The 14,860-nt window shown below is 41.1% G+C and overlaps 1 protein-coding gene across 5 annotated transcripts in view; it reads left to right on the top strand.

The window, feature by feature from the left end:
* Window positions 1-8,738: 8,738 nt before the first annotated feature.
* Window positions 8,739-14,860, top strand: part of LOC135504552 (intermediate filament family orphan 2-like) — a 48,496-nt gene continuing 42,374 nt past the window's right edge. Inside the window, exon 1 of one of the 5 annotated variants that reach the window (XM_064923251.1) lies at window positions 8,739-10,739. In XM_064923251.1, coding sequence (XP_064779323.1) covers window positions 10,213-10,739 — 527 coding nt within the window. In that variant the 5' untranslated portion in view covers window positions 8,739-10,212. The remainder of the gene's footprint in view (window positions 10,740-14,860) is intronic. The other 4 variants (XM_064923247.1, XM_064923250.1, XM_064923248.1 and 1 more) reach the window with 4 other exon arrangements.

The raw sequence follows: 14,860 nt of genomic DNA, 5'->3' as shown, positions 1-14,860 counted from the left end.
ATAAACTAAACAAAAATTAACAGTTTACAATTTAGGCTACCTATACATGCTTTTATGAATATTTTATGTTAAAATTCCCAAAATTGAATTATATGCACAAATGTGGTTATTTCATACTGTAGATAAAATTAATGATTTATACATACACTAGATGACTACCAGTGGGTGCTGTTTTGAAGCCACCGGGCTTTCATCTTGGCACTCCCCCACCATTGTAAAAACATTTTGGAACTATAGAAATACATGTAATATCTACATTTATTTTTTGCCACGTTTATTCTATTACAGACACCTTAAAGTTTAAATATGCATAAATCTTTCCGCCATTTCCTGGTTTCTAAAATTGTAATAGTTTGCCTAATTTCAGTTTGCGACAAAACAAGCAATGTACAGTGTAGAGAATCATTGTACCTAAACCACTGTGAAGTATCTTAAACCTTAAACATAAAAATGAATACACACATATATATATATATAATATATAATAATATATATATATATATATTTTATTTAACCTTTATTTAACCAGGTAGGCTAGTTGAGAAAGTTCTGCGACCTGGCCAAGATAAAGCAAAGCAGTGTGACACAAACAACACTGACACATGGAATAAACAAACATACCGCCAATAACACAATAGAAAAAGTCTATATACAATGTGTGCAAATGAGGTAAGATAAGGGAGGTAAGGCAATAAATAGGCCATAGTGGCGAAATAATTACAATTTAGAAATTAAACACTGGAGTGATAGATGTGCAGAATATGAATGCGCAAGTAGAGATACTGGGGTGCAAAGGAGCAAAAATAAATAACAGTATGGGGATGAGGTAGTTGGATGGGCTGTTTACAGATGGGCTATGTACGGGTGCAGTGATCTGTGAGCTGCTCTGACAGCTGGTGCTTAAAGCTAGTGAGGGAGATATGAGTCTCCAGCTTCAGTGATTTTTGCAATTCATTCCAGTCATTGGCAGCAGAGAACTGGAAGAAAGGCAGCCAAAGGAAGAATTGGCTTTGGGGGTGACCAGTGAAATATACCTTCTGGAGCACGTGCTACGGGTGGGTGCTGCTATGATGACCAGTGAGCTGAGATAAGGTGGGGCTTTACCTAGCAGAGACATTTAGATGACCTGGAGCCAGTGGGTTTGGCGACGAATAAGAAGCAAGGGCCAGCCAACGAGAGCATACAAGTCGTAGTGCTGGGTAGTATGTGGGGCTTTGGTGACAAAACGTATGGCACTGTGATAGACTGCATCCAATTTGCTGAGTAGAGTGTTAAAGTATATAGTCAGTTTTACGAGGGTATGTTTGGCAGCATGAGTGAAGGATGCTTTGTTGCGAAATAGAAAGCTGATTCTAGATGTAATTTTGGACTGGAGATGCATAATGTCTGGGGGTAGAAGAAAATAGAAATATAAATATATAAAAAGTATCCTTAAAGTATACTTTTTTTGAAAGTTCTGAAGTTACTGTCCATACTGCAAAAAAAATTACAAAGTCAATTTGTCCTTGAAACATTTAATTGAGCACCACAGTGAAAATGTCATAATACTCTTAAAACCTAGTGGTCAAACACGGAAATGCTTCCAATCATTTGTCCACTATTAATTTTTCCCATAGGGGATTTTAGAAACACTTCAAATTAAGTATGTGTTTGGTGTAGACTTACCATGGCATGAAGTTTGGATAACTGTGTAATTCTCTCTCGGACAAGGTGAGTTTAATCAATATAAAGTGTTGGACTTCTTCTGTCCCCTTTCTCTCTGTTTTAGTTAGCCACTGACAACACTTTAGCTAGCTCATTAGCAGAGCACTAGATCAGTAGGCTAGATCAAATATATATATGTTTTACTTAGCCTAGATAATTGTTTGTACAGTATCTCCACTTTGATGTCTATTTCAGACCTTATGGCATTTTTCAAGGATGAGCACTAAAAGAGGAGAATGCCACTATGTCTGGTCATGTGGAGAAGACCACTAGAAGTCTGGTCATGTGGAGAAGACCACTAGAAGTCTGGTCATGTGGAGAAAACCACTAGAAGTCTGGCCATGTGGAGAAGACCACTAGAAGTCTGGCCATGTGGAGAAGACCACTAGAAGTCTGGCCATGTGGAGAAGGCCATGTGGAGAAGACCACTAGAAGTCTGGTCATGTGGAGAAGACCACTAGAAGTCTGGTCATGTGGAGAAGACCACTAGAAGTCTGGTCATGTGGAGAAGACCACTAGAAGGCTGGCCATGTGGAGAAGACCACTAGAAGTCTGGCCATGTGGAGAAGACCACTAGAAGTATGGCCATGTGGAGAAGACCACTAGAAGTATGGCTATGGAGAAGACCACTAGAAGTCTGGTCATGTGGAGAAGACCACTAGAAGTCTGGTCATGTGGAGAAGACCACTAGAAGTCTGGCCATGTGGAGAAGACCACTAGAAGTCTGGCCATGTGGAGAAGACCACTAGAAGTCTGGCCATGTGGAGAAGGCCATGTGGAGAAGACCACTAGAAGTCTGGTCATGTGGAGAAGACCACTAGAAGTCTGGTCATGTGGAGAAGACCACTAGAAGGCTGGCCAAGTGGAGAAGACCGCTAGAAGTCTGGCCATGTGGAGAAGACCACTAGAAGTCTGGCCATGTGGAGAAGGCCACTAGAAGTATGGCCATGTGGAGAAGACCACTAGAAGTATGGCTATGGAGAAGACCACTAGAAGTCTGGCCATGTGGAGAAGACCACGAGAAGTCTGGTCATGTGGAGAAGACCACGAGAAGGCTGGTCATGTGGAGAAGACCACTAGAAGTCTGGCCATGTGGAGAAGACCACTAGAAGTCTGGTCATGTGGAGAAGTGCAGCTATAGTGAGGGGCAATTTCCTGGTTGGTCAGGGCCAGCATTAGGGATAATCCTGTGTTGGTGTGTACATTCTCACTCAAAATCAACATTTACTTGGCATATTCACAAGATATAGTGGGGTGTATAAGGGAATATGACATTGCATTGTACTGTGTACTATTTAAGTAACAAATTGTTTTATGCTTTCCCACAGTGCCAACAACCCCCACAGAGACCTCGTGTCCCACTACCAACCAAGCAAGAGTATTTCCAAGAACATCAGTGCAAAGGGCTTGGTAGGAAACTTTGTTCATACAGAATGGCAGACATTATGCTCGTTACAAGTATTTTGAGTATACTTGAGAAATGAATATACAATTACATTGAGGTAGAATATTTACCTACCTCCTCTCTCAGGTGAGACCATGGCCCGTATGTTACCAAGCATCAATTCATTGATGGTTAAATTAATAAATGGTGTGTACATTCTCACTATAATTTACCCATATTCCATCAATATTATGTTATCAAAATCTATGTTTATTTGGCAAATGCACAGGATACAGTGGTGTGTGTATACTGGAATATGACATTACATTGTTCCGTGTACTACGGAAGTAACTATTTGTTTTATGTTTTCACACAGTGCCAACAACCCCCAAAGACTCAGACTCGTCCCTCCTGTCCCACTACCAACCAAGCAAGAGTTTCTCCAGGAACACCAGTGCAAAGGACTTGGTAGGAAACATATCTTCATACAGAATGGCAGATATGCTCGTTACAAGTATTTGACCTTTTCCTGATGAAACTTGAGAAATGAATACAACAGTTCATTGACATTTGCGATAATAAGTGAGTTCAATACATTTCAGTGATATTATTTTTTCTCCCAACAGCTTCCAAACCACTGTAAAATATATTTTCCTTAACTAAACATATTGTATTTTCAGCTGTTTGAAGCTGGTGTACAAAACCCTAAAAGTAAAAGAAGCAAAAACAAAACTTAACAGGAAGCATGTTGCAGCTTTAACCGAGGAAGTGTTGTTCAGTACTATTTGGTGACCGATTCGGCCATAACTAGCTAGTACCACCACAAGCTAAGTTTAGCTAGCTAGTTGTGTTAGCAAGCTAGCTAACTAGCCTCAGTGCCTCTCATTAGGTGCAAAACTGTAGAAATGTTTTGACAATAATGTCAGAGAGTGAAGGAAAGACTTTGGCTTGATGACTCGTATTCGTCTTGGAGTAACTATATCTGTATGTTGTAGCTAACTAGCTAACATGTCTGTGAGATGTCGCATATTCTACACTATGCCACTACAGTAGGAATACAGAGAACACCACTTGTGGCAAAGGTTTTCCTAAGAATGCTGAGCTGAAGGAAAACAATCACTATGTGGATGGGACATTTCTGCTGGGATGGAGTGAGAACATTCTATAACTGTCTGTGCCATGCTGAGAGAGAGACAGCCCTCCCTCGGCCTTAACATCAGCACCACAGGTAACTTCCACAAAGTTGTGAACGATCTGAGAGACGATGCCTTCTATGACATCAAAAGGAACATCAAATTCGACATACCAATTATGTCGAATCAGTTATAGAAACCATTGCCCTTCATGGTTGTGAGGTATGGTGTCCGCTCACCAACCAAGAATTGGGAAAAACAAAATGGGAAAAACACCAAATTGAGACTCTGCATGCAGAATTCTGCTAAAATATTCTCGGTGTAAAACACCAAATAATGCAGGCAGAGCAGAATTAGGCCGACACCGGCTAATTATAAAAATCCAGAATAGAGCAGTTTACATTCTACAAGCACTTAAAAGGAAGCGATTCCAAAACCTTCCATAACAAAGCCATCACCTACAGAGAGATTAACCTGGAGAAGAGTCCCCTAAGCAAGCTTGTCCTGGGGCTCTGTTCACAAACAGACCCCACAGAGCCCCAGGACAGCAACACAATAAGCCCCAACCAAATCATGAGAAAACGTAAAGATAATTACTTGACACATTGGAAAGAATTAACAAAACAACAGTAAACTAGAAATCTATTTGGCCCTAAACATAAGGGTACACAGTGGCAGAATACCTGACCACTGTGACTGACCCAAATTTAAGGAAAGCTTTGACCATGTACATACTCAGTGAGGATAGCCTTGCTATTGAGGAAGGCCGCCGTAGGCAGACCTGGCTCAAGATAAGACAGGACATGTGCACACTGCCCACAAAATGAGGTGGAAACAGCTGCACTTCCTAACCTCCTGCCAAATGTATGACCATATTAGAGACACATATTTTCCTCAGATTACACAGACCCACAAATAATTTGAAAATAATCCTAATTTTGATCAACTCCCATTATCTATTAGGTGAAATCACAGCAGCAAGATTTGAGACCTGCTGCCACAAGAAAAGGGCAACCAGTGAACAAACACCATTGTATATACAACCCATATGTAGTGGTTGTATGTTCCCTTTTTTACTTAAACTATTTGCACATTGTTACAACGTAGTATATAGGCATAATATGACATTTGAAATGTCTTTATTATTTTGGAACTTTTGTGAGTGCAATGTTACCTGTTCATTTATTGTTTATTTCACTTTTGTTGATCTATTTCACTTGCTTGGGCAATGTAAACGTATGTTTCCCATGCCATTAAAGCCCCTTGAATTGAATTGAGAGAGAGCATCTAAGGATGGGAGAGCCATCACATCTGACAGATCTCCTTGCTGAGGGTGGGGTTAAACATCATGCAGCCATTACGTTTCCTTTCCTTTTTCCTTAACCTTTTTAAATATTGGAAGTTAGTAATTCCACTAAAACTGTTTGGCTAGCTAGCTGACGAACAAACTCTGCAGATATATCTTCAAATTGATTGTTGTAAACTATTGTATCATATCTGATGGGTTTACTGACCTGTCCGTCCTCAGGCTCGATCTGCTGTCGTCTCTACAACCAGACGGCCACCCTTGCATCGCACTGGAACAGGATGTCCATGCACCGGTTGGCCTGAGGGATGCACTTCTGTTGGACTGGAAAACAAAGAGGCATTTGGTCAGTGGTTGTTTTTTTCCAATGCATTATAACCATCTTTATCCGTACAGGAAATGCATTGTTTATCATAACACAAACACACCTTGGACAATGAGACAAGTGGTCCCTCAACACCCAATCCTTGTGCCTCATTGTTTGTTCTTGTTTTCCCAATCAACAGCTACTTCACTGATGAGTGGGTCTTTGAGGTTTACAAGTATGCACAAGCACATTACTATAACAACGCAGATAAGGTGGGTTGAATCTCAGGATTTTGACATCTTTTCGTCGAGCATATTGCCATCTCAACATGGATCCTGTTTCTCTATATGTCTTTTGTGAGATGTATCTCACTCTCTGTTAACCTGCCCGGGGTTCAGAAATGGAGGAATGTTCACAGTGACTCCTGCAGGCATTAAGCTCTGGATCAAGAAACCTGTGTATGCCAAAATTATGTCTCCAGATGTGAAGATCTTCTCAAGCCCTGACTTCTGGACAATGGCTTTGTCCGACACTGGTCCTGAATACAGATCGCTGCAGTATGTTATCACCGAATTAGGTGCAACTCCCAGGAGTAGCTTGAAGGAGAGCATTGAACGGTACACAGAGTAGGTTTGCATTTGCAAGTCCATCTGACCTGGAGTAGCAACTTCTATGTCAGTACAGTCAATGACCATCCTCCAGTTTTTGCTGGACCTCTGAAAAGAAGCAGACAAGTACGTTTGGTTCTTCTCCTGACTTGTAACAGTCGTCATGATGCTAATGAAAAAAAGCTTGTGGATCACGTGAATAAAAGTGATGGTGAAATTGCTGACTGCTTGCACTACAACATAATAGTTGAGTCAGGTACAAGTTGGTGTAGCTGTGACCCAACTTCATAAACTCCATGAACACTTAATCCTCAAATGACAGCACCTCAACCCTCCACTTGGCAAAGTATGCGACACGGTCCTTGTAACGTTCCAGGTTGTCAACAACAATGTTGAACATGTCTTTGACTTGAAGTCCTGTTTCTATCCTAAGTACTTTATTAGACAGCTGTGATGCTGAATACCTGTTGCGGGTATACAGCTGATTTTCCTGTAGAACCTTCAACTGCACCAATGTTTCCTCACGACCCGTAGGTGATTCGTTGAGAGCCCATTGATTCTGAGTTGGGGCTTGTCTTATATAGCCTAACCTTGCTACATTTCCTTAATCCACCACAACTGTCTCAATGTGTCGAACCAACCAATATCTACTGGATGAGGTGGCTAAATATTCTGAGTCCTCTGTGTTCTCCTGTGAGTACTAAAAACGGTTTGTTCTTAGAATAGACTTGAGAGACTTTGTTCGGAACAGAGACACCTCGTTAACAACTTGCAAGTTTCGGAGTACAGAGGGTGGGGGTAGAACAAGTGATGTGCAAGTGGTGAATTAGGTAGAGAGGTATGTGAAGACAGCAATTTACACAACCAGAGTAACAGGATTGTCCTCACCTATCATTTATATAAACCTTAAAATAATGCTAATACACATTTTTATCCACATGGTGACATGCTTACTGACGTTAACCCACCAGGGCAGAGATATTTAGCTAGCTAGTTAACGTTAGCTCACTGTTCGTGTTGTCAGAGTTTTCCATGTGGTGAAATTTTAGCTAGCCCACCAGGGCAGGGATATTTCTCCAGATCCCACATGCTAGTTAGTCTGCCAGGGCAGGGATATTTAATGTTAGCTAGATAGCACTAATCGCTAACATTAGGCACATTAGCTAGCATTTCACCGTCTGTTGAGAAAGTCTGACAACACGACGATGATACGGTGCAACGTATGTAGCTAATGTAGCTAACTAGCCAACCAAGGTGTCTAACTAACTAACACCAGGTCATATTTAGCTAGTTTTCTAGTTAATATTAGCTCACCATTCATGTAGTCAGACTTTTCTACGTGGTGAAAATGCTAGCTAACTAACTATCCTTTCCCTGGTGTCGGGCTTGCATTAGCTAGCAAGTCTGACTACACGAACGGCAAGTTAACTAATCAAATCAAAACAAGTGTATTCATAAAGCCCTTCTTACATCAGCTGATTTCACAAAGTGCTGTACAGAAACCCAACCTAAAACCCCAAACAGCAAGCAATGCCAGGTGTAGAAGCACTAGCTAGCTAACTAAATATCCCTGCCCTGGGCAAGTGTTAGCTAGCATCTCACCATGTGGAAAAATATGACTACATGAACCATGAGCTAACGTTAACTAGCTGGCTAGCTCACAAAGGATTTGTCAATAATAAAAAGGTAACAACTGTCATTATGCTAGTCTACGCTGGTTTCCTTTTACTTGTAAGGAAGGTAATGTGCGGTGTCGTGGAAATATTGAAACAAATATTTCTCAGATGCCAGTGCTTGTGAATTCAAATAGACTTTATTACAAAAAGTAACAAAGCTGAGCAATTCCATGGAAGAACTGACTCTCCATTCTCATTACTTTGCTTTTATACAGTCTTACCCTTACATAACATTGTCACCCCCCTTTCATGTAAATTATTGATACCTTCTAGCCTTGGTCACCCTAATCTTGCTGCCTTTCCTATTAGGGCATAGATTCTATTGGTGGCGTTACACACAGACATGCACACACCTACTGCAGTTCTAATGGTGCCTATAACTGATTAGCTAATGTTCCCGTCCAAAGGTCTTCACAAGTTCAGGCCAATGTTGCCTTCACAAGATCAGATGTGGCCCAGACTAGTCACATCTTGTTGGTCTACCTTGCCTCATCCACACGGATTCTGCTTACGTTTTGATTTTTACATGTCTAATATTTAAACTTATATCAATTCTTCTTTCTACTTCAAAGAGAACAGTATAGGTACTGAAAATTACCAGATGACTGGAAATTCTCTAACAGCGGCAAGTAACTACAGTTGGTGGTTACCTAGCTAATTTTCATAAGCACCTAGCTAGCTAACCACGGATCTTTTACCTACCCAAAATAGCTTGTTAGCAGCTAGAAAACAGAACTTACCTTATTACACGGCTCCAGCGACGCCTCTCGCTTACAGAGTTCGGAAAATTATAAAATGCATGTGTGCTTAATAGAATAGTGGGTACAATCCGGTACAGATGCATGTGTGGTTAACTAGTTAGCTACAAAGGCCAGGGTCATGCAAAAAAAATATAGTAATTAAAAAACGCCTACGATAGGTCATTTGAAAAATGCTAAACAATACAAACGAGAAATACACAATATAAATTATTTAAACGAGAAACTACAAAAACGCTATAATATCTACTAGTTATTATACTTGCTAGGTTACTTTCTACTTGTCGATAAGAGTTTGCATGGAGAAATGTGGAATTCTTTCCTACCCTGCAACACTGCCTTGAGTTATGATGTCAAAGCTTGCTGAGGATGTGTAGTTCTATGATAACCACATTAACGGCTAATTATCATTTCATTTCGGGGGTAAATACAGGCAAATATTGATAAAAGTGAGAGATTTACACTGTTATCAAAACATCACGCCAGGGTAAGCCTACATGAAAGACAGACCTTATTTGAAGTGGTTTTAAAATCCCCTATGGGAAAAATGAATGGTGGAAAAACGATTGGAAACATTTCCGTGTTTGACTGCTAGCCTAGGTTTTATGTGTATTGTGCCTCATACTGTGGTACTCTACTGAAATACTGTAGAATTACATTCATTCTTATGGAGGACTGCACTTTCTGGGAAGTGCCAATATGGCCGACTGGTGGCTTCGGAGCCTCTCACCTACCAATAGATCAGCAATCCAGGGTGTATCAGGGGAGATTGTAGAAGAGAGTGCGGGGCGAAGGGGCGGAGAGGGTGCTTTCGTTTGGCTGTAACATGATACCAGTAACGGGAACACAGCTATGGGACAGTAGACATATCCTTGATTTCATGCATTTCGGCGGTAACGCTATCTGGTTCGGTGCTAGGACGACTATCAAAAAAGGATGGGTGGCGCAGAACAAATGAATGAAGGCGAATGATTTTGGAAAAACTAGCAGCAGCAATTGACAGAGAAGTTGCGCAGGCTACATAGCCTAGGGCTATCAGAATAGCCTAGTAAACCGTTTTGCATGGAGATGCTTTCACGTCAACAGCATCATGAAGAAGGTGACATATGGCGTTTATGTTTGTGTCGTATCTACGTTCCTACTTTGTCTAAGATAACACAGTGACACGGCGTTCACAGCAAGATTTGTAGACGCATAAAATAATTTCAAAGAATCACTTTATCGCGGACCTCAGTTTGGAGGATTGGCCTATTTTTACGGTAGGGCGGGGGTGAAAAATCCTGTAGTACGCTAGTTGAAGTTGACCCCTCATAATACCGGGAACATTTTCAGTGGAATGTATTGCTCATTGAACTCAAACAAAATGATGAATTCGATGGTCTTTGCTGAGGCTTTGTCATCTTCGGGTGCCTCTGCGTTCCCAGTAGGAGCGCCAGCTAGGGTGCCTAGTGCCCTACGGAACGATTTGGGTTCCAACATTCATGCCTTGAAAACCCTTAACCTGCGATTTCGATGTTTCCTAGCTAAAGTTCATGAATTGGAGCGTAGAAACAAGTTGTTAGAAATTCAACTACAGCAAGCTTTAGAGCAATCCCGCTACAGAGCCTACTTTAGCCGAGAACAAGCCACCCAAACGGGCTATTTGGACTTTTTTCTGGCTCGGCCACAGGTACCCGGTACGATATGGAGCTTTACCCACACACGGAGGTTTGGGGACCGAATCGAGACTATCCACAGCCCCGGGGTGTCATGGATGCAGCCGGATGGTGTTGGAATTCAAGTCGACACCGTCACCCCTGAACTGCGAGCCCTTTACAATGTGTTGGCTAAAGTCAAAAGAGATCGAGATGAGTACAGAAAAAGGTAAGTGATGTCACTTTCTTTTCGCACTTTCAATTGTTAAATTGTCAATCAAGCCATTGTCCACGTGTCTGATATGTTGTTTTTACTCAGACTATTTCACAGGTCGTTGAGAAACTTGTTGAACTTGGTTACAAGTTGTTGACAATGTGTTGCTTACGTTATTACATTTACATAGCAATAGACCTTCGGTTCTGAGGTTTGAGCTTCTTGGTGTAATGCCTTAGACTTTGGCTGATGGTCCCAGGTTCAACTTTTTTTGAATAGATTTTTTATTTAACCTTTATTTAACCAGGCAAGTCAGTTAAGAACAAATTCTGTTTTGGCTACTCCCTGATATGCTGCATTAGTGTCAGAAGTGGGGTGGCTATGTTGGTAGGCCAATGTAATCATGCCTCATTGTTAAGAGGCGAAAGGGTTTTGTAATAGTGAAGCGCAGGATGTGCTCTCAGACATTAGACTGGTAGTTAACCTTACAACACCTAGAACTTCGTTAAGAGGTTTGAGCTCCTTGGTGTAATGGCGAAGGTGTTGATCTGACAGTTAGAACACAATCCCTAAATCCTGAATTCACTATGTGCACCAAATAATAGCATCCCTATTCCCACTACTAAGCAATTACACAATTACTATGGGACATGTTAACACAATGTTTTTTAACTAGTGTAATTCCAATGTTATTATACAAGTCTGAATGTCAGTTAGTACCTCAAAAGGTTAAGTCTGTATCTTCTACCCATGCCATATTTTGTATATTGATTAAAAAAAATATCAGCAAGTGTACAAAATGTTTGTCATAAAGAAATACTGAAGAATATTGTAATTAGGTAAGAAAGTGTGTGTGTGTGTGTGTGGGGCGGGGGGGGGGTACCTCCACAGTACCCACATATACACGGTTCTAGAGGAACTATAGTGTGCCTTATCAGTTTTCACAGTTAATCCTAAGGAAATTAAACAGCGAACATTCATCTCTGAGGAATTCTGTCCTTATTGTGAGAAGTACCTCCCATTATAATCAGAGGATGTGAGTCATGCTATTTTTACGCTTGAAAAGTTGAGTAATGCTTCTTTAACAGTATGAGGCAGTTTGCCTTGAGGATGTTACCCATTTGTTCTTGTCTGGACTGGGAATGAAAAGGCAGCATGCCATCAGACATTCGTCAGCCCAAAATCTCACTCACCCACCCACCCAACTCTCTCTCTATCTCTCTCTCGTGCTCTCTATCTCAAGGGAGTGAAAAACAAGTATTCCTAACGAAATTGTAATTCCAGACTGTCATGAAAGTATGTTCTTACTGAGTGGAAGGGACTATACGTTGGATAATAAAAAAAATATATATATATATATTCCAGAACTATTGAATATGATACACAATTTACCCCAACACAAAAATGTAGCCTAGCTGTAGTAGCCTTTTGTACAACCCATAACTCGAGGAACAATTCACTGATCATCTGACCATATTATGCTACTGAAAATACAGTAAATGTTCTTGACCCTACATATATGCTACCATTCAAAAGTTTGGGGTCACATAGAAATGTCCTTGTTTTGAAAGAAAAGCTTCTTTTTTTGTCCATTTTAAAATAACATCAAATTGATCAGAAATACAGTGTAGACAATGTGATGTTGTAAATGAATATTGTAGCTGGAAACGGCTGATATTTTATGGAATATCTACATGGGCGTACAGAAGCCCATTCTCAGCGACCATGTAGATATTCAATTAAAAACATTTTTTAAGGCTATTCCATGCGAGAAATTGCCAAGAAACTGAAGATCTCGTACAACACTGAGTACTAATCCCTTCACAGAACAGTGCAAACTGGCACTAACCAGAATAGAAAGAGGAGTGGAAGACCCCAGAGTCACCTCTTCACTGTTGATGTTGAGGCTGATGTTTTGCGGGTACTATTTAATGGAGCTGCCAGTTGAGCACTTGTGAGGCATCTGTTACTCAAACTAGACACTCTAATGTACTTGTCCTCTTGCTCAATTGAGTACCGGGGCCTCCCCTCCTCTTTCTATTCTGGTTAGAGCCAGTTTGCGCTGTTCTGTGAAGGGAGTAGTACACAGTGTTGTACAAGATCTTCAGTTTCTTGGCAATTTCTCGACCTATTATGATTTTTTCAACGCCGATACCGATTATTATAGGACGAAAAAAGCCGATACCGATTAATCAGACGATTTTTATATATATTTTCTTATTGTTATTATTATTATTTTTGAATTTTACCCCGTTTTACGTGGTATCCAATTGTTGTTTTAGTAGCTACTATCTAAAACAAGTAGTTACTATCGCTACTAACCTGTACGGGCTCAGGTGAGACAAAGGTTGAAAGTCATGCGTCCTCCGACACACAACCCAACCAAACCGCACTGCTTCTTAACACAGCGCGCATCCAACCCGGAAGCCAGCCGCACCAATGTGTCAGAGGAAACACTGTGCAACTGGCAACCTTGGTTAGTGCGCACTGCGCCCGGCCCGCCACAGGAGTCGCTGGTGCGTGATGAGACGAGGATATCCCTACCGGCCAACCCCTCCCTAACCCGGGTGACGCTAGGCCAATTGTGTGTCGCCCCACGGACCTCCCGGTCGTGGCCGGTTATGACAGAGCCTGGGCGCGAACCCAGAGTCTCTGATGGCACAGCTGGCGCTGCAGTACAGCGCCCTTACCCACTGCGCCACCCGGGAGGCCGAAGACTTTTATTTTAACTTAATATAATGAAACATGTTCAATTTGGTTTAAATAATGCAAAGACACCGTACTGGAGAAGAAAGTAAAAGTGCAATATGTGCATGTAAAAAACCTAACGTTTAAGTTCCTTGCTCAGAACATGAGAACATATGAAAGCTGGTGGTTCTTTTTAACATGAGTCTTCAATATTCCCAGATAAGAAGTTTTAGGTTGTAGTTATTATAGGAATTATAGGACTATTTCTCTCTATACCATTTTTATTTCATATACCTTTGACTATTGGATGTTCTTATAGGCACTATAGTATTGCCAGCCTAATCTCGGGAGTTGATAGGCTTGAAGTCATAAACAGCTCTGTGCCTCAAGCATTGCGAAGAGCTGCTGGCAAATGCAGGAAAGTACTGTTTGAATGAATGCTCACGAGCCTGCTTCCTACCACCGCCCAGTCAGACTGCTCTATCAAATATCAAATCATAGACTTAATTATAATATAATAAACACACAGAAATATGAGCCTTAGGTCATTAATATGGTCAAATCTGGAAACTATAATTTCGAAAACAAAACATTTATTCTTTCAGTGAAATACAGAACCATTCCGTATTTTATGGAACAGGGGCAACCCTAAGTCTAAATATTGCTGTTACATTGCACAACCTTCAATGTATGTCATAATTATGTAGAATTCTGGCAAATGAATTTTTGTCTTTATTAGGAAGAAATGTTCTTCACACAGTTCGCAACGAGCCAGGCGGCCCAAACTGCTGCATATACCCTGATGCGAATGCGCATTTGTTAAATCATCACCCGTTTGGGGAAGTAGGCTGTGATTCGATGATAAATTAACAGGCACCGCATTGATTATATGCAACGCCGGACAAGCTAATTAAACTAGTAATATCATCAACCATGTGTAGTTAACTAGTGATTATTTTAAGATTGATTGTTTTTTATAAGATAAGTTTAATGTTAGCTAGCAACTTACCTTGGCTCCTTACTGCACTTGCGTAATAGGTGGTCAGCCCGGCCACGCAGTCTCCTCATGGATTGCAATGTAATCAGCCATAATCGGCGCCTTTCACTCTCATACAGGTTTAGTCGCAGGTCATTTCACTCCACACTGACCCATGCTTCCTCTGATAGGTCTGGAATAATATAGTAGGTCGGAGGAGGAGGAGTAGAAGTATCCCATTGCCTCTCTGCTGGGCTCAAGTGCCCCTTGCCCTGTCATTCTCCAGTGGAATGCATTCTCAGGGTTATTTATCCCTGGGTAGGAATTCCAGTGCCAATGTCATTCACATGTTTTTATTGATAATATAGGCTATTTATTAAAGCATTAAGGACACACACACGTAAACACACTGGGGTGTATTAATCAGATATTATGAACGAGGGGTCCCTTGTTTTCCTTCTCCGTGCCTCTG

This window comes from Oncorhynchus masou, chromosome 18 (genome assembly GCF_036934945.1).
Source record: "Oncorhynchus masou masou isolate Uvic2021 chromosome 18, UVic_Omas_1.1, whole genome shotgun sequence".
Lineage (NCBI taxonomy): Eukaryota > Metazoa > Chordata > Actinopteri > Salmoniformes > Salmonidae > Oncorhynchus > Oncorhynchus masou.
Note: the sequence above shows the minus strand (reverse complement) of the source record. Positions and strands in the feature narration are given on the sequence as shown.